Here is a 22,304-nt window from a genome sequence, read left to right as displayed (position 1 = left end):
GGCGCTCAAGTCGAGCCAGCACTCGGTGTGCTCGGTGACGGTGGTGGACACCCCCGGGGCCCAGAACCCCGAGGTGGTAGGGCAGAGCCGCGGGGCCACCTTCGAGGAGCTGTGCCACAACTACGCCCAGGAGCGCCTGCAGCTCCTCTTCCACCAGCGCACCTTCGCTCAGGAGCTGGAGCGCTACAAGGAGGTAGCGGGGACGCCCCGGGGGTGCCGTGACCCTCTCCTCTCTCCTTTCTGCTCCAGCATCTCCTGTGACACCCCCCCTGCTCCCCAAATTTCTTAACCAGTGGTCGCTCGGGACCAGGTCCAACCGAATCAGCTCTGACACCGTGCTCTCTGCTTCAGGGGTCTCCAGGGGGGTTCCCACCGCCAATGGTGCCGGCAAACGTGCCCTGGGGGGGCTGCTGTGGGTGGTGGGAGGGCGATGGTGGCCGTGGCTCCATCTCAGCACCACCTGGGTGCCCACAGGGACCCTTTTTGGTGTCCTGGCTCCCCCCAGTACCTCTCCCGTGCTGTGCTGGAGTAGCCGGGCGGTGGGACGCCCGGGAAACCCCTGTCTCCTGTCTAGATCCGATTGAGACTAACGTACTGACCGGCCCGTGGGGGCCCTAACGCTGATCTCCAGTCACACAGGCACTAATCGCTCCTCTGTCCGTCCTCTCCAGGAAAACATAGAGCTTGCACTGGCTGACACAGAGCCCGCTACCTGGGGCTCTGTAGCCACTGTAGACCAGCCCTCACACCAGGCACTGGTAAGCACCCACGGCGCTTCCCCGCGGCCTCCGTCCCGGCCGTGACCCAGCTTCTCTGCGGCCACCTCCGTCCCCAAAACCCGCTCCCGCAGCACGGACGAGGGCCGGGACAGCGGGGCTGGAGGCAGCTGCTGCTGCTCCTCTTTGTAACGGAGCGGCTGCTGGCGGCCCCGTGCGCGCCGCCATCCATTACGGCGGGTTATTGAGCATTAGGCGCGGCGATAGCATCGGCCGTGCTGCTTTGCTGTCCTTTTAGCGGTAATTATGGGAAGGAAAGGTGATTTCCTAAGTGCTTGGCAATGAGAGCGTGACTGAGCGTGTGAGCAGCGGGCATCCCTGGTGCATCCCCGGCACCGTGCTCCCCGGCACTCCCAGGAGGGGAGGATGCAGGCAGGATGGCCCTGGGGCAATCCCTGGCATGCTCCGGTCCCCAGGGTGCTTTGATCCCTGGGGTGCTTTGATCCCTGGGGTGCTCCGCTCTGCAGGGTGCACCCATCCTTGGGGTGCCCTGGTCCCTGGGGTGCTCCGTTCCCTGCTGGATGAGGCTGCAGAGGCTGCTGGCGTTGGCCCCGTACTGGGTTTGATCCCAGGGGTGCCAGAGCGCAGCGTTTTGCTCGCCACCGAGCTTGGCGCGTTACGTTTGACTCTTTCCCTGCCAGGTACCCGTTAAGCAGGGGCTGTTTCACGTGGCGCCACTTTGCCTCGCTGCTCACAGCAGAGGAGGTTGCATGCTCCCCGCGTCTCCCCCGGTCCCCCCCCGTCCCTGCCCACCTCCGGTCCCGGTACCAACGCGGTGTCACCCTCAGGTCCGCTCGCTGGCCCGCACCGATGAGGCGCGGGGGCTGCTGTGGCTGCTGGAGGAGGAGGCGCTGCAGCCGGGCGGCAGCGAGGACACCTTGCTGGAGCGGCTCTTTGCCTACTACGGTCCCCAGGAGGGGGGCAAGAAAGGTCTGGGGGGGTGACTGGCACCGCGTGGCTGCACGGCTGAGCTGGCTGCAGTGCCCGTGCCCAGCGGTGCCGTGTCTCCCCGCAGGGCACGACCCGCTGCTCCGCAGCGACAAGCCCCGGCACTTCTTCCTGGGCCACAGCTCGGGGACCAACTGGGTGGAGTACGATGCCACGGGCTGGCTCAACCACGTCAAGCACAACCCGGCCACCCAAAACGCCTCCGTCCTGCTGCAGGAGTCGCAGAAGTGAGTGGGGTCCCCCGGGCCTGGGGACGGAGCAGGGGAAGGGGTGATTTTGGGGGTGACGTCCCCTCCGTGCCCCGCAGGAAGGTCATCAGCAGCCTGTTCGCGGGCCGGGGCGGGTCGGCGCTGGTGCTGTCGGGCTCGGTGGCGGGGCTGGAGGGGGGCTCGCAGCTGGCCCTGCGCCGGGCCACCAGCATGCGCAAGACCTTCACCACCGGCGTGGCTGCCGTCAAAAAGAAGTCGCTGTGCATCCAGATCAAGCTGCAAGTGGTGAGTGGGGGGCCCTCGGGATGTGGGGGGGTCCCAGCACCCTGCTTTGGCCACCAGCAGCGGCTCGATGGCACAGGTGTGGGTCCCCGGGTCCGGCTGGGGCACTGTCCCGTGTCACCCCTCTCCCATCCCCGCAGGATGCCCTCATCGACAGCATCAAGAAGTCCAAGCTGCACTTTGTGCACTGCTTCCTGCCCAAGGCGGCGGGGGGGCGGCGGGGACCCCCGGGGGCTGCCGTGCCGACGGGTGAGCGGCAGCGAGCTGGAGCTGCCGGCCGAGCACTGCGAGGCCGCGGGGCTGATGCAGCTCGACGTGCCCCTCCTGCGCGCCCAGCTCCGCGGCTCCCGCCTGCTGGACGCCCTCCGCATGTACCGCCAAGGTGAGCCCCCCCCCGTCCTCAATTCGGGTCCAATCCTGCCACCCACAGGCATCCCGGCTGCGGAGAGCGTGGCAGGGGGGGAGCAAATCCCCTGTCTGCAGCGCGGGGCCCCGCGGGGAACCCCTTTGGCACGCGTCCTCGCGCAGAGCCCGGCTGCTGCCAGCTTTTTCCCGTCCCGGCGGGGCTGGCCCCACTCCCCCCGCGGGGCTGTTGTCACATCGGGGCTCGGTGCCGGGGACAGGCATGGCCTTACTTGGGTGTCTGTGTCGGTGCTGCCCGGCTGCTGGCAGCGATCCCGCTGGCAGCCGGCCCCGGTCCCGACGGGGAGGGGGGCGCCGGGTCGCGCTCAGCCAAGTGGTGGGGGTGCGGCCGCCGAGCCCGGGTTTAGTGCCTTGGGGCCGGACCCTTCCTGCAGCCATTGGAAATCGATGCTGGGCGCACACCTCCCTGCAGCAATGTCCGTGACACCCCCCCGGTTGTGGCAGGGTCAACCTCTTCATCAGCACCCCCCTCATTAATTAAGATGTGCAGGCTCAGCAGCTAACTGCGGCTCAGGCCGGACCCGTAGCGGGGCCCGTCTGCTTGCACGGGTGACACACGTGTCCCTGCTCTCCCCTGGGGCAGGAATCTGGCCGCTTTCACCCCACATCTTGGCCGAAATTACTAAACAACAAGGCCAAGGAAAACCTCCAGCAGCCGTCCTGGGGAGGTCTCGCTCCACGCAGGGTGGCCCCATCGGTTCTCCCAAAGGACAGGGGAGGGGGCAGCGTGCGTGCGGGGGCACGGGGCTGTTCCCGGCCATCCCCCCGGCATCCCGGCTGCCCCACGGCCCCCCTCTACTGTGCTCCCCCCCTAGGCTACCCCGACCACATGGTGTTCGCCGAGTTCAGGCGGCGCTTCGACGTCCTGGCCCCGCACCTGACCAAGAAGCATGGGCGCAACTACATCGTGGTGGACGAGAAGCGGGTACGCGTGCCAGGCTCCCCTTGCGGTCCCGTGCCCTGGGGTCTTGCACCCTGTTCCTGACCTCCCCCTTCCTCCCCGCAGGCGGTGGAGGAGCTCCTGGAGTCGCTGGACCTGGAGAAGAGCAGCTACCACATGGGCTTGAGCCGGGTAGGACCCCGCCGGGGACGTCCCTGCCCGCTGCAGGCTTTGGGGTCTGGCTGAGGGCAGGGTGGGCGCAGCGGCACAAGGGCAGCAGTGTGCGCTCCCACCCACGCCATTCCTCGCGCCTTGGGAATAAAAACCCCGAATAAAAACCCCACACAGGACGGGGCCGCGGGGCTGGGGAAGGGCGAGGACGTGGCGGGGATGAGGGGACACAAGTGGCACATCCCCACCGGCCGGCGCAGCAGGACGGTGGCACCGCATCTCTCCCCCCCCTTTTTTTTTTTTCCCCCCCGCAGGTGTTTTTCCGGGCGGGCTCGCTGGCCAGGCTGGAGGAGCAGCGGGACGCGCAGACGAGCAGGAACATCACCCTGTTCCAGGCGGCGTGCAGGGGCTTCCTGGCACGGCAGCTCTTCAAGAAGAGGAAGGTTCGTGGCGCCTCTCCCCTCCCCGCTCCGCTGCACAATTTCGCCTAAAATGGGCAGCGCAGCTTTTCTGCCGCCGCCTGGCCCAGCGCCTCCTCCTCCCGCCTCTCCCCCCCTGCCCGGGAGCCGTGGGGAGCCGTGGGGAGCCGTGGGGCCAGCCCCGGGGCCGTCGGCTCCGTCCTGCCCCGCCGGGCTGCCGTGCCGTGCCGGGATGAAGCGGCCGTGCCAGCTCCTGCTTTTTATTGTTAAAGAGCGCGTAAAATAGGCACCGCGGCGGCGCCTCGCCCGCGGCGAGGTTAGCTCGTGTGGGTGCCGGAGGTAATCGGACAGCAGATAAGCCAGGAGCAATTAGCCCACATGCTAACGAAGGGGAGTGCGCCGGGGTGGCGGCGGGGGTGCTGAGCACCCGCGCGTCCTGCTTGGCCGGTGGCGCCCCACAGCAGCCGTGCCGACGCCGTGTGCCCCCGCGCAGATCCAGGATTTGGCCATCCGCTGCGTGCAGAAGAACATCAAGAAGAACAAGGGGGTGAAAGACTGGCCCTGGTGGAAGCTCTTCACCACCGTGCGGCCCCTCATCGAGGTGCAGCTCACCGAGGACCAGATCCGTGGCAAAGACGTGGGTACCGCTGCGCCGGGGGGGGCGGGGATGGGGCAGGATGGGTCTGGGTGCGCCTTGGAGACGGGCAGGGACCCACAGCGGGGTGGGCTGCAGGACCCCACGGAGGGTGGGCTGCAGGGCCACCGCTGCCCCGTGCCCCCCAGCATGAATTGCCCCCTAATTTGCGAAGCAGCGTGTCATTAGCATCCCCAGAGGCGGCTGTTGGAGAGCCCGGTTACAAGGCGTGGAGAATGGAAACGAAACCGGGCACCGTGTGCGGGGGCCTCCGCGCGGTGCGGGCAACCAGACACCGTGCCCCCCCGCCTGGCACGGAGCCGCTGCCGGCTCAGCTTTCACCTCGACCTGCCGAGGCCGGGTGCCCGGGGTGGGGGCTCTGAGGTCCCCTCCTGTCCCCCCAGCCTGCCTGCTGGCACCAGGGGACGGGAGTGAGCGATGCGCTCGCAGCTGGCAGGCGGCACGGGCACGGAGCCCCGTGCTGGTTGGGCATCCCCCCAGGATCCCCTCCCTCCTCGCCTGGGCTGGGTGCCCCAAACCCTTTGGGTGCTGGGGGAGGAGGAGAGCGGCTTTGTTTGCTCCCACCCCTTTTCCCGGGGGGTGCGGGGACCCCCCTCTCTGCCGGAGGCCGGCTTTGCGTGGCCTCCGGGTGTTTCGGCACCATTTATGGGGTTGGAGTTGGCCGGCGGAGCCAGCGCAGGCTGGGGAAAGTCCCTGCCCAGCCCTTGGCAGGGGAGAGCCCCCGCACCGCCAGCGCCTCCCAGCCCTGGGGAGCCCCCACCCAGCCCTCCCCGTGCCGGGGTGGGGCTGGGGGTGCAGAGCATCGTGCCTGCCAGCCCCTTCCCGTGGCGCCTGCCCCCTCCCTCACCGCCCGCCGCTGTGTTGCAGGAAGAGATCCAGCAGCTCAAGAGCAAGCTCGAGAAGGTGGAGAAGGAGCGCAACGAGCTGCGGCTCAACAGCGACCGCCTGGAGAGCAGGGTAGGTCCCAGCCGACCCCGGGTGGGCGCAGAGCGTCCCCAAGCCCCGCTGCCTGCCCCCCCCCGCCACGTCCCCGCTGCCCCCAGATCACGGAGCTGACGTCGGAGCTGACGGACGAGCGAAACACGGGCGAGTCGGCCTCCCAGCTGCTGGACGCCGAGACGGCCGAGAGGCTCCGGGCCGAGAAGGAGATGAAGGACCTGCAGGTAACCAACCACGCCTCTGCCCGGCCCCGCGGCGCCTCCCGGTCCCCGCGGGGCTCACCGGAGCCGTGTCCCCTGGCAGGCCAAGTACGATGCCCTGAAGAAGCAGATGGAGTCCATGGAGATGGAGGTGATGGAAGCTCGGCTCATCCGGGCAGCCGAGCTCAACGGGGAGCTGGACGACGACGACTCAGGTACCGTCGCACCGCGGGCACCCAAAGCCGCGGGTGCACCCCGGGGTGCCCCGCGGAGCGTCGCCCGCCGCAGCCCCCCGGTGACCCCCGCACAGGAGGCGAGTGGCGGCTGAAATACGAGCGGGCGGTGCGGGAGATCGACTTCACCAAGAAGCGGCTGCAGCAGGAGCTGGAGGACAAGCTGGAGGTGGAGCAGCAGGGCAAGAGGCAGCTGGAGAGGAGGGTGAGTGGAGCTCTGCCCCGGGACCCCCCCCCAATTTCCACCCCCCCTGCCCACCCCATGGCCCTGAGCACCCTGCCTGCCCCTGCCCGCAGCTGGCGGACCTGCAGGCGGACAGCGAGGAGGGCCAGCGGGCGCTGCAGCAGCTGAAGAAGAAGTGCCAGCGCCTGGCGTCCGAGCTGCAGGACACCAAGCTGCACCTCGAGGGCCAGCAGGGACGCAACCACGACCTGGAGAAGAAGCAGCGGAGGTGGGGTGGTGTGGGGACGGGGACGGGGTGGTGGCACCCCCGCCGGGCGGCTCTCGGAGCCTCTCGCAGCGCGGTTTTACCATTTTAGCAGGGATTTGGGCACTTCACCAGCTCCTGCTTGGGCGAGGCGCTTTGCACGGGGAAGATGAGGCTCCCTTTTCCCTGGGATGCGGTGTGGGGGATGCTCAGGGTTGGGGAGCCCCTTCCCCATGTGGGGGACCCTGCTGCCCCCCGGGGGTCCGGGGCTGAGCTAGCCCCCGAGTGGGGCTGTGCCCTGTGGCTCTGCTCGGCACCCGCTCTCTTCCCATCTCCTCTCCCAGCCCCAAAGTTTGCTAACGTTATTAAGCAGCAGGGACGCTTTCATCTCATTATGGTAATGATCACACACACAAATACAGCGAGAGAATCCAATCTAATTAATTTCAATTTCCGCGGATTGGAGTCTGTGTTAATGCAGCTGTTTATTACCCAGCGCGAAGAAAAATGGGGATTAGCTGCCGGGGTGTGTAACACAGGTCACAAACCCAAGTGCAGGGTTATTTTCCAAGCCCCAGAGGCAGCGATTTCAGAGCAAACCCCTCTGATCCTCTTTTGGGGGCGTTGGGAGGGGCTGAGCGCTGCCATGCCAGGGGCTCACGTCCCTGCGGCTCCCCGGGGATGGGACCAGGGAGCCAAGACATTGCAAGAGCCCCTCTCTGCTGGAGACCCCTGTGCATTATAGCCCCTCTGCGTCCTGCTTCAAGCAGCCGTCCCTGTGTAGCCAAGCCCCCACCACCAGCAGCCACGGTCCCACTGGCACGCGCCAGCCCCATGGGGAGGCTGCTGAGGCTGCTCGGGTGCGCACCGCAAGCACCGCGCTCCCGATGAGCTGTTGGGTGAAGGTGCTGGGAGGATTTGCTCCGAGCATCTCCCCGCTCTGTGCGTGCTGGAAACGAAAGGGCTCGTAACCAGCACTGCTGGCAGCGATGCCGGGTGGAGCGGGGCCGGCAGGGGCATGGGGTGCTGAGCACGCCGCGCTCTCATCGCACAGATTCGACGGCGAGCTCTCGCAGGCGCACGAGGAGGCGCAGCGGGAGAGGCTGCAGCGGGAGAAGCTGAGCCGCGAGAAGGACGTGCTGGTGGCCGAGGTCTTCGGCCTCAAGCAGCTGCTGGAGGTGAGAGGCGCCCGGCACCTCGCCGCTCGCCGCGCCGGGCACCCCCCCCGGCTCACCGCCGCTCCCCGTCCCCGCAGGATAAGGACTCGGACATCGCCGGGCTGACGCAGCGGGCGGAGGCGCTGGAGGCCGAGCTGCAGGACATCTCCTGCCAGGAGTCGAAGGACGAGGCGTCCCTCGCCAAGGTGAAGAAGCAGCTGCGGGACCTGGAGGCCAAGGCGAAGGACCAGGAGGAGGAACTGGATGAGCAGGCTGGCACCATCCAGATGCTGGAGCAGGTACGGCGGGGAGGGGCGAGGGCTCGGCCGCCCCGCGTGCGCGTGGGTTTCTGGGCGGGGTGGTTTCGTGCAGGGCTGTCATTACCTGGGCCGGGCTTGCCCGGTGAGCGGAGGCGACCGCCCTCACCCCGGCGTCAGGCCAGGCTACGGCTGCGGACGCAGCTCCCGGCCCTTGGCGCCGCCACCATGGCACGGCAGGTCACCACGGGGCGGGCGGCGCGGTCAGCCGAGGAGCAGGGGGCTTACTGGGTGAGCAGGGCAGCGGCGTGGGGGCGTCCCCGTGTCCCCTTGGCTCTTACCGCCCCCCCTCTCCCCCCTTTTTTCCAGGCCAAGCTGCGGCTCGAGATGGAGATGGAGCGGCTGCGGCAGACCCACGCCAAGGAGGTGGAGAGCCGCGACGAGGAGGTGGAGGAGATTCGGCAGTCGTGCCAGAAGAAGGTAGGGCTTGGCCACGGCCCTGCTGCCCAAGGGGGAAGCCGGGATGCGTCCCGTGCCCCATCTGGGTGCTGGGGAGGCGCTGGGGACACCATCACACAACGCCCGGCTCCCACGCGCCCGCTGCCCGGCTCCGGCAGGCTTGGCAGGTCCGACCGGTCCCGCTCGCACGCTGGGCATCACGCCGCCCATTGCGCAAACGGGTGCTCGCCGTGTCCAGCCCAAGGGGTCACCCCGTGTCCCCAGGGCACGTGGCACACGTTGCGGGGGGGTGTCCCCGTCCTCATCCCCCCTGACCGGGCTCCCCGGGCTCTCCGCAGCTGAAGCAGATGGAGGTGCAGCTGGAGGAGGAGTACGAGGACAAGCAGAAGGTGCTGAGAGAGAAGCGGGAGCTGGAGAGCAAATTATCTGCTGTCAGTGACCAGGTAGGGCATGGGGACACCGAGGTGTCGCGGGGGGGGTCGCCGCAGCGCGGTGCCTGGCACGGCTTTCCCTCCCGTGCAGGCCAACCAGAGGGACTTCGAGACGGAGAAGCGCCTGCGCCGCGACCTGAAGAGGACGAAGGCGCTGCTGGCCGACGCGCAGATCATGCTGGACCACCTGAAGAACAACGCGCCCAGCAAGAGGGAGATCGCCCAGCTCAAGAACCAGGTGCGTCCAGGCTGGCCGCCCCCACGGCGCGGCCCCTGAGGGGCTGGGGATGTCCCCGTGCCCCTGGCCGGGTGCTGAGCCTTGTCCCTGCAGCTCGAGGAGTCCGAGTTCACCTGCGCGGCCGCCGTCAAGGCCCGCAAGTCCATGGAGGTGGAGATTGAAGACCTCCACCTTCAGATCGATGACCTCTCCAAAGCCAAGGCAGCCGTAAGTGATTTCGGGGTGCGCCGTGCCGTGCTGGGGACGTGCCCCGGGGGGAGACCCCTTCCCCACGCCAGCGGGATGAGCCTGCACCCTCTGGGGCTTTTTTTGGGGAGTCCCTGCTGGACGCCAGGGTGGGTGCCCCCTCCCCAGGGGCTCGGCCAGGTGTAGGAGGGCAGGAGGCACAGCGGGAGACGCTGTTTTTCCCCCCAGCTGGAAGAGCAGCTGAGCCGGCTGCAGCGGGAGAAGAACGAGGTGCAGAGTCGCCTGGAGGAGGACCAGGAGGACATGAACGAGCTGATGAAGAAGCACAAGGCGGCGGTGGCCCAGGTGAAGGGGAACCCCTGCACCCCGTAACGCCGGTCCCCTGCCGGCCCCACTAATGGCCTGGCTCATCCCGCAGGCATCCCGGGACCTGGCGCAGATGAACGACCTCCAGGCACAGCTGGAGGAGGTCAACAAGGAGAAGCAGGAGCTGCAGGAGAAGGTGTGGAGCAAAGCTGGGGGTGGGGGGATCCAGAAACCCTCTGCTTGCTGTATGGGTTCCCCCAGCATCCCAGGGGCTTTCCCAGGGGGTCCCCGGAGCTCTCCGCGGGGATGGCAGGGGGGGAAGGCACAGGGGGAGGCAGGGAGCTGGCACTGAGGCTGCCTGCCCGCAGCTGCAAGCACTGCAGAGCCAGCTGGAGTTCCTCGAGCAGTCCATGGTGGACAAGTCGCTGGTGAGCCGGCAGGAGGCCAAGATCCGCGAGCTGGAGACCAGGCTGGAGTTCGAGCGGACGCAAGTCAAGCGCCTGGAGGTAGGCACAGGCACCTCCTTAACAGACACAGGCTGGGTCCGACACATCCCCAGTCCCCACGGAGCTGCCACGGCAATGCAACCAAGGCACGAAGAAACCCAGGGGTCCCCTGGGGACATCCCCAGTGTCCCCATCCCCGGACCCCCCATGCGGCCGCAGTGCTGCCAACCCCACCAGGGAAGCTCCCGCGGGCGCTGATAACCGTAATCCGCCACCCGGCCTGGCAAAGTGCTGCTGTTTCCCTGCATCGACTAAGTGAAATTATAGACTCTCCCGGCCCTGCTAAACGCAGCCTGCTTTATATTCTGCCTCTGCAGCTCTCTGCCGAGGGAGCTGAGCAGCTTAGCTCTCCTCTTAATATTTTCCTAGCTGTTATTTCCCTTCCCGCTCTCTCTGCCGGGGCCATAAATATGCAGCGGCTGGCTCAGCGGCTGGTGGAGAATGGAAGCTATTTTTTCCCTACGTTACATGCTGTAATTACTTCACACAAAGTTAAATCTATTTTTCCAATTCACCAAAGCCCTTGCAGTTGTTCTACCCCTTCCCTGGCCCGGGGGGGGGGTTTCTCCCGGAGATGCCGCTCTTCCTCCCGCCTCCTTCCCATCCCCTCATGTAAATTCATGGGGACGGCATCCGTCCTCGTGCGAGCCCTTGGGGAGGGTGGCACAGCACCCGTGCTGAGCCACCGTAACCGCAGCTGGTGGGTGGGTATTGCTGCAATTTGGGGGTACCCGGGGGGGCCAGGGCATCGGGGTGCAAGGGAGGATGCTGCAGCTGCCCCCGAACCCGCACGGATGCCCCGCAGAGCCTGGCCACGCGGCTCAAGGAGAACATGGAGAAGCTGACGGAGGAGCGGGACCAGCGGGCGGCCGCCGAGAACCGGGAGAAGGAGCAGAACAAGCGGCTGCAGCGGCAGCTCCGCGACGTCAAGGAGGAGATGGGCGAGCTGGCCAAGAAGGAGGCGGAGGCCAGCCGCAAGAAGCACGAGCTGGTGAGGGCATCGCTCCGGAGCACCCCCCGAAGGGGCTGCGAGCCCAGTGGGGTCCCTGCGCCCCACGCCCCCGATGCTCACCCCACACCGTCCCCGCAGGAGATGGACCTGGAGAGCCTGGAAGCCGCCAACCAGAGCCTGCAGTCGGACCTGAAGCTGGCCTTCAAGCGCATCGGGGACCTGCAGGCTGCCATCGAGGACGAGATGGAGAGCGACAGCAACGAGGACCTCATCAACAGGTGAGCGCGCCCCGGGCCTGGCTCCCGCATGGGGCACCTCACCCGGGCTCACCGCTTCTCCTCGCCACTTCTGAAACGCCACAGGGGGGGGCCCTCGGCTCTGCCCGGCCCTGGCAGGGTGCTGTCCGTCCATCTGTCCATCCATCTGTCCATCCATCCATCCGTGCATCGCTGCACGCGTGCATCTGGCCACCCGTGCATCCATCCATCCATCCATCCATCCATCCGAGCACCCATGCATCCCCCCACGCACCCGTGCACCCGGCCATACCCCCCTCCACCCCCAGCCCCCCTGCAGCTTGTGGAGGTGCCCGAAGCGCAGCCGTGGGCGTTATGGAGCACCCCCGGCCACAACTTCTGGGGACAGCCCCGGGACTCCCAGGGCACAGGAGGCTCAGGGCGCTGGGATCCAGCCCAGCCCAGCCCCACAGAAGGGGTCAGAGCAGCCAAACTTCGCCCCCCCCCCCCCCCGCCCCAATCCCATCCCCACCCTTTGATTCGCTCCCCTATTCATCCCCCCTCCACTTGGTTTCTTTTTTTTATTATTATTTTAAATTTCATTTGATTTCATTCTGTTATGTTTCTCCCTCCCCACCCCCTCCCAGTTTGCAGGACATGGTGGCAAAGTATCAGAAAAGAAAGAGTAAACTGTGAGGACCTCCTCTTTCCTTCTCCACCCCCCCCCCCATCCCCTAACCCCCGCTCACCCCCCCGGGGCCGGGGCCCCCGCATGCCACTGGCCCAGCTCCGCATGCAGCTAACAGCACCCGCGGCCGCACCGCTGCCCCTAACCGCCTCCGCGGGGCCGGGGCCAGATCCTGCCACGCCGCCGGGCACCGGGAGGTCGCGGAGCAGCTCCAGAGGCCGCCGGAGCCCCGCTGTCACCCGCAATTAATGTCCCGCGCCGCCCGGGCTGCCTCGCGCGCTCCCCCACGACGCGGGTCCCGGTTAACTAATGGCACTCTCATCCGGACATAAATTGCGTTTGACGGGGAGTTTAATTCTGCCGATTTAAAACCTCGGCTGCCCCCTGAGTTTGTTTATGGGGCTTGTTGGTTTTTTTTTTTTTCTTCTTCTTCTTTTTTTTTTTTTTTTTTTAAAGCCGAGCGTTGCCTGGATATATTGCAGGGGAGGGAGCGGCGTGTGATGAAGTGCAGCTCGTTGCTTTGAATGTAACGAGGAGGATTCATACGCAGGGTCTATAATAGCCTGTCCCCCCCGTGCCGGTCCCTGGGCAGGGACTGAGCCCAAGGCCATGTGGATAAAGCGTCCATTTAGGATGAAATTATCCATCCCTCGCCCCGTGCCGGCCGGCAGCAGGGAGCCCGGCGGGGTCGGGGGGGGACACGAGGCTTCGATTTCCTTACGGGCACCGCGATAACCCTAATGAAAGCAGTAAGCAGTTAGGTATTAGCGGAGATTTATGCAGGGATGCTTTTAACGCGGAGCAATGGATTTTTGCAACGCACACGGCACCTTCTTTCTAAAGGCAATCAATATGGTTATGAACGGCCATTATAAATTAGATGTTTTAAGCCAGATAGGGCTTTTTTTATGCCTGGGTGTAAATCAGGGGTTCTCTGTCACGGCGGGGCCATAAATCTGCCCGCCGCGCTCGTGCGCCCGCCTTGCCGGAGTCATTTCAGCTCTGCCTGCTAAACTCCTGTTTACCCAGAGACATCAACATGGCTCTTCCCCACTGTAATTCTGCACTTGACGGCGGCCTATAAAACGAACCCACTTATTTCCTCCCCGGCCCCGTGCTCTCGGCGAGCTCAAAATCCCCCCCCCCACACACGTTTCTGGAGCCGTGCCCCGCGTGGTTCCTCTCGCTCCCCCTGCGCCTCGTTGGTATTTTTCCAGCCACGTTGCTGTGCACATCCAGGGCTCTCCTGCCGCCGCAGCGAGATGCGCCGTGTGCCCGGGGCAGCCGGCACGCTTGTGCTGAGCCCCCTCCTGCCTGGTGGCCTCGCATCCTCTTGGGGGGGGCTTGTTGGGGGTGTGTGTGGGGGGGTCGTGGCATGGCTGTGGCTCGGGGAGCCCGGAGCATGCAGGTTTGTGCCCCCGAGACAGAGCAGGATGGAGGGATGGGCGCTGGGAGGTGGCCACGCTGGGTGTGCGGTGGCACGGTGGCACCTCCGCGGCGCCCGGTTACCCTGCCGCTCATCGCTGGGTTTCTCCCTCTGCCAGCGACGGCGACTCAGACGTGGACTCGGAGCTGGAGGATCGTGTGGATGGGGTCAAGTCGTGGCTCTCCAAGAACAAAGGCTCCTCCAAAGCGCTCTCGGATGACGGCAGCCTGAAGAGCAGCAGGTGGGTGCAGGTCAGGGTGTCAGCATCTGGGAGAGGACGGGGATGTCCAACGAGGGGCCAGAGCGAGGGACGGACATCACCCATGTGTGCTGCGGTGCTGCATGATGCTTGTGTGGTTTTCTGGGGAAAGGCAAGCGCTGGTGAGAGGCTCGGTCTCCGTTGGGGACACACGTGCCCAGGTGCTGGCACCTCCCCAGCTCCCCACACCCTTGGGGACCTCCCTGGTCCCCCAGCATCCCACCTGCATGGGCAGCTGCAGCCCCCTCCCCTGCCTCCCCATGCAAGTACCCGTGGTGGGCTCCTGCCCCCGCATCCCCTCCCCATCCTCCCCTTGTTCGCAGCTCCACCACGTCCCTCCATCACGCACCCCTCCCCGGCACGTCAGCCAGCCTCACGCCCCCCAAATGTCCCCAAGGGGGGACACGTAGCCCCGCTCATGTCCGCCGGCTGCGGCGGTCAGGGCCGATCCCCGGGGAGCGCGCTCGCCTGATGAGTGCAGATTGCTTTCATCCAAACCCAATTTCCTGGCAGGGCTTCGGGAGTCCCGGGGGGCTCCCCCCCTCCTTCTGCCGAGCAGGGGGGAAAGATCTGAGCCAGTTTTTCTTAATTGGTTTAATTTATTCAGCGGTGCAGATGTAAAACATTTTGTTATTGGAGATAATTCCACCTTTTCTGAAGTCGGGAATCAAACGCGGCGGCTCCAGGTAGCTGACAATGAAATAAATTGAACGAAACACTTTAAAGGGGAATCAAAGTGACGGGCTAGAACAATACCCTAATTTGCATGGCATTTTCCATGAAGCTGTTTTCCGCTGATGCAAATTATTTAGCCTGCCTCGCGGCGTGCTGCCTCCCCCCCCCCCCCAGCTCACCTCCTCTCTCTCTTGCCTCCCCGGCGCACGCCCCGGTGCCCCCCTGCCCAGGTCGGCCCCCGCGGACGGCCCGGAGGGTGAGGAGCGGCCGGTGTCGGTGGCGAGCTGCCTCAGCTATAGGAAGCGGCCCAGCCTCAAGGACTCCATAGGCGGCCGCGGGGACGAGCAGACCCTTTTCAGCGCGCTGAGCGAGCGGCCCGAGTCCCCCGAGCGCGCCGCCCGCAGGGCGGCCCGCGGCACGGAGCACGAGGACCGGGCGGCCGTCATCGCCCGCGCCTTTGCCGATGCCAGCGGCCGGGCTCGGCAAGGGCTGGGCAAGCGTTGGTCCCTCTCGGCCAACACCGAGGGCGAGAAAGCCTCTGTCGCCTCCGCCCCGGTGAGCCGGGCCTCCTCGGCCTCCTGGCGCGGGCCGGAGGACGGGGACGAGGGGGACGAGGGATGCTCGGTGCTGAGCTTCGCCCTCTCCAGCCCCGGCAGCCTGCGGAGCCGCCGCGGGGGGGTGGAGGGACGCCCCGAGTCGCGGCTTTCCCTCGCACGCAGCCGCCTGGACGAGGCGGACGAGGTGTGCCGGGGGCAGCCCCCGCTGGGGCGCAGCTTCTCCGTGCCCCCCCGGCCCCGCAGCGCCGCCTCCGAGGATGGGTCCCCCGGGGACGCCCGCCCGGTGGGGCACCGCTCCTACCTCGACCCCGACCTGGAGGCCGCCATCCAGGAGGTGCTGAGCTACCGCTCGCCGCGGGCCAGGGGCTATTCCAGCCCCGAGGCCGACTCAGGGGATGACGGCCGCAGTGTGCGCAGCGTGAAAAGCGCGGCCCCCCTGGGCGCCGCCGACCGAAACCCCGGCAGCCTCCGCCGCTCTGCCTCCGCCCTCGAAGTCTCCCGGTCGTCCCGGCACAGCAGCCGGCACCGGAGCAGCTCTTCCTCGGAGTCCTCCTCCTCGGAGGAAGAGGAGGAGCGGAAGAAGAAGAGCTCCAAGAAGCGCGCCAAGAAGTCCAAGAAGAAATCCAAGAAGAAGAAGAAGAAGTCGTCCTCCGAATCGGGCTCCTCCTCCGATTCCTCCTCCGATTCCTCCTCCGGCTCCTACCGGAGCACATCCAGTGTCAAGAAGGGCCCGCGGGCAGCAGGGGGCGAGGAGCCGGCGCGCCCCAGCCGGGGCAAGAAGGAGGAGAAGCAGCGCAAGAAGCAGGTGGACAGCCTGATGATGAAGTACCTGTATCGCCCCGAGAGCGACTGAGGCAGGAGGTGGGAGCGGTGTGTGCAGTGCAGCATGAACCTTCCCGTGTGCCACTAACCGCTCGTCCCTAACCCTCGCCCGGCCCTGGATGGCCCTGGGGGCCCCCGAAGCAGCATCCCTGCTGGGACCCGCCTCGTGTTCAGCCGACGCACCGGGATTACGCTGGGAAGCCCTAAATCCCCTGCCGGCTCCCTGCCGACCGCTCGGGATGCGGCCGCGGGGAGTTCTCCAGGAAATTCGGGGAGGGCAGGTGGGGGTCGCAGCCCCCCCACGATACCCGGGTACTAACACGCACCCGCTGCAGTGTGTGGATGTGGGGGGGACGCGGGTGAATAGCCGGCGTGGGCGGCTGCGCCTTGGGTGTGTTTGGTCCCTCCGGGGCTGTATCCTGCACCCTGTCCGCCCCGGAGCAGGGAGGTGCAATTGGCCTCACCCTGGGACGCTGAGCCACTTTGGTGGCACCCTGGGGTGCTGCACCCCGGAGGTAAGGGTGCGTGTGTGCAGTGCTGGGGGCTCACCGTCCAGCCCAGCGTCAAGTTTTGAGTGGGTTAAATCCTTTCCTACGGCTCGGACAGGAGAAGGGCTGGGGGAGGAGGACAGAAAGCCTTTAGAAAGTTCCTGGATCGCTGTCCAGGCTGTCACACTGCCTGGGGCTGTCCCCAGGGGCTGGGGGCACAGCTCCAGTAGTCGGCGGGTGCAGCCAAGCACCCGTTTGAGCCCAAACCCGGTGTTTTCAGGACATGGGATTGTGCACGTGGGGTCGCAGCAGCCGGGCATGCAGAGCACACGGCTCAGCCCGGCGAGTAGGCGATGGCAGTGCCCAGATCTCTAAGAAATAACAAAAAAGAGACCAAAGCAGCCCCGTTGCAGGGGGGCGGTGGTCTGGCAGCTGCCCTGGCCCCCCCCCTAACCCCCTGTTTCTCCCCCCCAGCCCCACGGGCTGCCGGAGATCCTTCACCTACGACCGATGGGACGAGGACCTGGACGCCACGGAAGGTGCTGAGCGTTCGTCCCGCAGCCCCACCAGTGATGGCGAGACGGAGAGCCGGGCCGCCGAGACCCCCGCGTAGCCCCCGCTGCCCTTCCCCTTACGGCCCCGAAATACTGGGCCCCACGGGCTCCTCGGGGCCCCCCCGGGCAGCCGGTATTTCTTTTTTTGCACGGTGAGGGGGGAGGACGCAGGGGGCGTCCTGGCTCTCGCCACGGGGGGAGCAGCCCGGCCGGCTCGCTGGCTGCAGCCCCCGCACCCCCCCCAGCCTCCCACCCCGTCTGTCCCCGGCGGCTCTGCGCCCCTCGGTCTCTTCCTCAGTGCCTGCTGTCTCCTTATTTTGTAACTTAAAATACCCCCCCCCAAAACACCTCCAGCAGCCCCCCCCCGGGCACTCCCCGTGCTCCCCATCCCCGTTTAGTTGAGCCAAAGACGTCTCCGGCCGGGCTCCCGGGAGCAGCTGCCCCGCAGCCGGGAAGGGGACGTGGGGACGGGGTCCCGTGCGCCCCCCCCGGGCTGTGTGTCCCCCCCCTCACCGGCCCCCCCACTCCACCTCTTGGTTTGCACTAGCCCAGCTGTGCGTCCCTTCTCATCCCCTTCCTTTCTGTATGAAAATAAACGTCATTTCTGGCTGGTGACGCCGGCTGCTGCCTGCTCTGCGTGCCAGGAGGGTCACCCCTTTTTTTTTTGGGGGTGGTGAGGATGGGTTTGTGGGGTGCAGCGGGACACCTCCTGCCTGCTGAGGATACGGGGTGCACGGCAGGGATGAGCCCAGCGCCTTCCCCGAGCCCACCGCACCCACGGGTGCTGGGGAAGGGGAGGTGGGAGACGGCCCCCGCAGGGTGCCGGGCGCCGAATCGTTTATCAATCTTCATAAATATGCAGATGAGCGGCGGAGATGGGAGCCCTCCGCCTGCTGCCGTTAATTATTTAACGCGGAGGAGTCGACGATGTGCGCCGCTGGCCGCCCGTGCTGGGCTTCGGCTCAGGCACCCACCGGGTGCTGCCCCCCTCGAGCCCCCCACCCCAGGAGCTCCCTGCACCCTGGGGACCCCTGGGGACCCCTCGCACCCCCGGGGACCCCTGGCACCCCCGGGACCCCCACCAACTATCCCGTTCCGATCCCCCCCAGCATCTCTTCAAAACAAATGGGCCGAGCTCGGCGCTCACTGCTGTTACAGCCACGCTGCGCTAATGCGCTTTCATTAAGTGGGAGCGATCTAATGATAATAAAATGGCACATTTAACATTAAAACATTTAACTTGACTCCTAAGTGAGTGTGTCTCGCCGCGCTCTTCCAGCTCCGTGAGGCTGACAAAGCTTCCGGGGAACGGGTGCTTGGCAGAGCTGGGCTGGCACGCGTGGCATGGGGGGTGCGGGGAGGCAGGGACCAGGATATAGGGACACTGGGAGGCAGAAACCAGGATATAGGGATTCTAGGATGCAGGGGACCAAGATATAGGGACACTGGGAGGCAGGGACTAGGATACAGGGACACTGGGGTGCAGGAGACCAGGATATAGGGACACTGGGAGGCAGGGAACAGTATATAGTGATGCTGGGATGCAGGGGACCAGGATGTAGGGTCACTGGGGTGCAGAGGACCAGAAAGCTGGGGTATGGGGCTGCTGGGATGGAGGGGTGCCAGGTGCTGGGCGGTGGGGTGTGGGGATGTGGGGATGCAGGGTATCGGGATACCAGGCTGTGGGGATGCCAGGATGCAGGGAGCCAGAGGTGTCGGCACTTTGGGATGCAGGGATAGACACACCGGGGTGTAAGCACCTACAGCGCAGCCCGGAGCACGCCGGGGAAGCGGCCGATGGCGAAGGGGGCCGTGCTGTGGGACGGCTCCTCGCCCAGGCTCAGCTCGCACAGCAGCTTCCCCACCACCGGTGCCAGCTTGAACCCGTGGCCTGCGGGGAGGAGAAGTTGGGGGGACACGGCCGTGCCCAGGGCGCCACGGGGTGGGGGGGCGCCGGGTGCCCTCACCTACCCGAGAAGCCGGCCCCGATGACGATGTTGCTGTGCTTGGGGTGCCGGTCCAGGATGAAGTCTCCATCTGGGGTGTTCTGTGTGGTCACGGGGTGAGCGAGCGGGGCTGGGGGCTGCACCCCACACACAGCCGGGACATGGGGGGGCCTCTCCTGGCCCCGTGGCTGGGGACAGAGGGGGCGGCGAGGTCTCACCGTGTACAGGCAGGTCTCCAGCACGGCCGGCTGCGGCTCCAGCCCAGGCAGGTAGCTGCTGATGAAGCTGCTCAGGAGGGCAATGTTGGGGCGGGGGGTGCCCGGGGGAGCCCGGTCCCTCTCCTCGGGGTCAACGGGGCTGCCGTGGTGGTAGCACACCTGGGGACAGCCGCTCAGTGGGGCCAGCCGGGGGGAAAACGCGGTGCCCCCACCACTGTGCCCCGCTCACCTTGACCAGCCCGGGGTACTCGAGGGCAGGCAGCCCGTAGATGCCATGGGGAGCCTCGGGCAGCCCCAGCATCATGAAGCAGGGGGTGGCTGTGCCCGCGCCGTGGCTGCCAGGCTCCTTCTCCCTCCAGTAGCACACGTCGATGCGCAGGGGCTGGGGGGGCACAGGGTCAGCCGTGCCCACGGCCACGCCGCCCCGTGGTGCCACCAACCCTCACCTGCAGCGGCAGGCGGAGGCCCAGCGGTGCCAGCACGGCACTGGTCCAGGCTCCGGCCGCGATGATGAGCCGGGGGGCTCGGTACACCCCGGCGGTGGTGGTGACGGTGAGCACAGCACCAGGCTGGATGCGCAGCACCTTCTCCCCATCACGCAGGGTGCCCCCGTGCCGGCGAAACACGTCCTGGGTGCGGACAGCGGGAGGTGGCTGCGGGGATGGAGATGGGGGCACCCACCCTGTCCCCGTCCCCACGGTGGCACCCACCTGCACTGCCCGCAGCGCCCGGTCCGCCCGGAGCACCCCGCCGCTGCCGTCCCACAGGGCCACATCCCCGGCACGGGGCCGGAGGCCGGGGAAGCGCTGTGCCAGCGCCGTGGCGTCGAGGGTGTCACCGGGCCCCGCGCCGCGCCGGCAGCCCTCCAGCTCCGGGTCGCCCGCTGGCCCCAGCACCACCAGCCCCGTCTGCCTGCATCCACACCACCACGGTGACATTGGGGTGACATTGGGGACAATGGACGGCACCGTTAGCTGCTTATTTCCTTAATGGCTCCTCCTTTAGGGAGCCCCATAAATTAGCCGGAGCCGCAGGCTGCCTCCCCACCCAGCGCTGCAGCCCCTCACCACCCCCAGCCCGGTTCCCCAGGGAGGGGACAGTGCCCGGCGCGGGGGCTCAGTCCTCGTCCCCGTCACCTGTAGAGGCTGGTGCCGGCCTCGGCCTCCAGCCTCTGCCAGAGGTGGAAGCTGTCGGGCATCATGCGGGCGTAGTGCGCCTGCGGGTAGGCGCTGCGGGTGATGCGGCTCTGCCCGTGCGAGCTGCCCCGCGAGTGGGGCAGGACGAACTGTGGGGCACGGGGACATCGGGGTGACCACGGCTGAAGGGTGTCCCCGAGTCCCACCGGGTAGCTGGGTACACAGCCCACCCTGACGGACACTGCTCTGGGAAACAGTGGGGCTGAGGGGGCAGCACTGGGGACACGGGGGGCCTGGCACTGGGTATATGGGGGTCCTGGCACTGGGGACACTGGGGACCTGTTACTGGGGACACTTGGGGGCCTGTTACTGGGGAAACAGGGGTTCTGGCACTGGGGATATGGGGGTCCTGGTACTGGGGACACAGGGGTCCTGCCACCAGCACGCCCGGGCTCTGTGCCATGCGCATGGCACGGGGCTGGGCACAGTGCAGCCAGGTCCCTGTCCCCATGCAGAGGAGCTGGGGACACAGCGGGGCTGGGGACGCGGTGGGGCTGGGGATGCCGGTACCTGCTCCAGCAGGAGTGTGTCCCTGTGACGCTGCGCCAGGTGGTAGGCGGCGAAGGATCCCTGGATGCCAGCCCCGATGACGATGGCGTCATAGGATGCCTGGTGGGGCTGGCTCAGGGCAGCCATGTCCATCCTCGTCCCCGTCCCTGTCCCTGTCCCCGTTCCCCTCGCGCCGCCAGGAGCTGAGCCAAGGGGAGGGACGGGGCAGAGTCCGGCCGGGTGGAGCTGGCGGCGGAGCCTTGGCCACCCTCCAGCCCCCGTGCCTGCAGCGGGAGCATGTGGGGACACACTGGGGCCAGATCCTGCCTCTCCCCATCCTCAGAGCCCCCCGATTCCCCACCGACACCAGCGCAGCCCCCTGCTCCCCATGCCACCCCCTACACCGCTGCCACCCTGCTGCCACCCGGTGACACCGCAGGCACCCGTCACCCCCTGCCAGACCTGCACCCAAGGGTGCTGCGGGGTGCCCCGGCAGCAGCCAGGTGAGATTGGAGCGAGTGGGCGGCATAAACGCGATGGAAAATTGTTTCCCATAAACCCCCCGCTCCCTCCTCACTGGTTCGTGCCTGCTCTCGGGACGAGGGGCTGGCCGTAGCCCTCCCGCGCGCCGAAGGGCCGTTTGTGTGCAGATTGCAGACCGCGTCGTTTGTTCCAGGGGAAACATTTTTTTCCTCCGGCGCAATTTATTGTATCCATAAACTACTGGGTTGCCATCTCCGTGGTGTTTTTTTTCTCCCCCTCTGCCAGCAGATAGCAGTGATTTAGGGCCCGCCGGGCGGTGGGTACGCGGCCAGGAACCCGCATCGCCCCGCTGGCCGCGGTGGATTTTGCAAGCGTGCAGATTTGGGGTGCGATTTGGGCTGTGGGGACACACGGGGGGCATCATGGGGGTGGGATAACGCGGGCAGGGGCTGTGCTGTGCCCCCCCAGCTTGTGCTGCCTGCCTGCTAACTCAGGGAATTAATTTACTCCATCTCTCATGGTATAAAAGGCATTATTTACCAGCTAGCTGTCATTATTAGGAAATGTTAAATGCCGTTATCTATTTTGCTGCCCGCCCGCTCACCACTGGTGAGCACACGGCGGGCTCAGCACCATGGTGGGCTCAGCACCACGCGGGTGCCCGGGGCTGCACGCAGCGCGGGGCCCCATTACGGTGGCGCCGCCGCCCTCGCCTTTGATGCTGCGAATAAATTCACCAATTTCTCAGGGTTTCAGCTCGCTTTTCCGCCGGCACCCAGCCTTTGAACAGCCCATACCTGCTTCTGCTTTACGCTGCGAACATGAAGAATAATTAATTATCCATGAAATGTTAAATGGCAAAAATGAACTCCTCTCCCACTAATGGCGCGTTAATGGAGTGCGCTGGAAAAGCCCGGGGAGGCTACCACGGCCGTGGGGACAGCCGGGGACACCCACCAGGGCACGGCTGTCCCCTCCAGGTGGGACCCGCAGTGGGGCAGGCTCCAGCCGTTGCTTTCCTTGCATGGCCGAGCACAACCAGGTCTTCAGGGGATGTCTGTACCCCAAAACAGCCACAGCTTCCCATGCTTCTGGGGACCCCCCTGCACCTCCAGCCTCAGCCCTGCGCCGGTGCCGGCTCGGCAGCAGCAAAATGTGGCTGGAGAGAGCAGAGCTTGCCTTTGCCTTTCCGTGCCCCACCGCCGTCCTCTT

At 66.5% G+C, this 22,304-nt stretch overlaps 2 protein-coding genes across 3 annotated transcripts in view; one reads left to right on the top strand and one right to left on the bottom strand.

Moving 5' to 3' along the window:
* MYO18A (myosin XVIIIA) overlaps positions 1-16,816 on the top strand; it is a 32,028-nt gene extending 15,212 nt beyond the window's left edge. Inside the window, 30 exon segments of the mRNA XM_040532912.1 lie at positions 1-193; positions 672-758; positions 1,565-1,706; positions 1,792-1,951; positions 2,032-2,218; positions 2,356-2,421; positions 2,423-2,597; positions 3,454-3,563; positions 3,645-3,710; positions 4,004-4,132; positions 4,602-4,745; positions 5,631-5,720; positions 5,807-5,926; positions 6,006-6,117; positions 6,213-6,340; positions 6,433-6,587; positions 7,618-7,741; positions 7,819-8,019; positions 8,347-8,457; positions 8,775-8,879; positions 8,959-9,105; positions 9,199-9,312; positions 9,520-9,636; positions 9,710-9,793; positions 9,966-10,103; positions 10,909-11,094; positions 11,194-11,333; positions 13,524-13,646; positions 14,570-15,757; positions 16,681-16,816. Coding sequence (XP_040388846.1) covers positions 1-193; positions 672-758; positions 1,565-1,706; positions 1,792-1,951; positions 2,032-2,218; positions 2,356-2,421; positions 2,423-2,597; positions 3,454-3,563; positions 3,645-3,710; positions 4,004-4,132; positions 4,602-4,745; positions 5,631-5,720; positions 5,807-5,926; positions 6,006-6,117; positions 6,213-6,340; positions 6,433-6,587; positions 7,618-7,741; positions 7,819-8,019; positions 8,347-8,457; positions 8,775-8,879; positions 8,959-9,105; positions 9,199-9,312; positions 9,520-9,636; positions 9,710-9,793; positions 9,966-10,103; positions 10,909-11,094; positions 11,194-11,333; positions 13,524-13,646; positions 14,570-15,749 — 4,834 coding nt within the window. The 3' untranslated portion in view covers positions 15,750-15,757; positions 16,681-16,816.
* Positions 16,817-17,826: 1,010 nt separating this feature from the next.
* PIPOX (pipecolic acid and sarcosine oxidase) lies at positions 17,827-20,950 on the bottom strand. Of its 2 annotated transcripts, XM_040532919.1 has the most exons (8): positions 20,631-20,950; positions 20,061-20,209; positions 19,635-19,836; positions 19,371-19,553; positions 19,154-19,306; positions 18,925-19,083; positions 18,732-18,807; positions 17,827-18,651 (listed from the first exon to the last, which is right to left on the bottom strand). In XM_040532919.1, exons 1-8 carry the CDS (start codon positions 20,760-20,762, stop codon positions 18,521-18,523), a joined length of 1,185 nt encoding a protein of 394 aa, XP_040388853.1. In that variant the 5' UTR covers positions 20,763-20,950; the 3' UTR covers positions 17,827-18,520. The 2 variants fall into 2 exon arrangements, with proteins under 2 accessions (XP_040388853.1, XP_040388851.1); XM_040532917.1 differs by having other exon boundaries at positions 19,371-19,836.
* Between the last annotated feature and the right edge of the window lie 1,354 nt (positions 20,951-22,304).

The sequence above is a fragment of the Cygnus olor genome, chromosome 20 (genome assembly GCF_009769625.2).
Source record: "Cygnus olor isolate bCygOlo1 chromosome 20, bCygOlo1.pri.v2, whole genome shotgun sequence".
Taxonomy (NCBI): Eukaryota; Metazoa; Chordata; class Aves; order Anseriformes; family Anatidae; genus Cygnus; species Cygnus olor.
The sequence above is the reverse complement of the archived record's forward strand: the minus strand, read 5'-3'. Positions and strand labels throughout refer to the sequence as shown.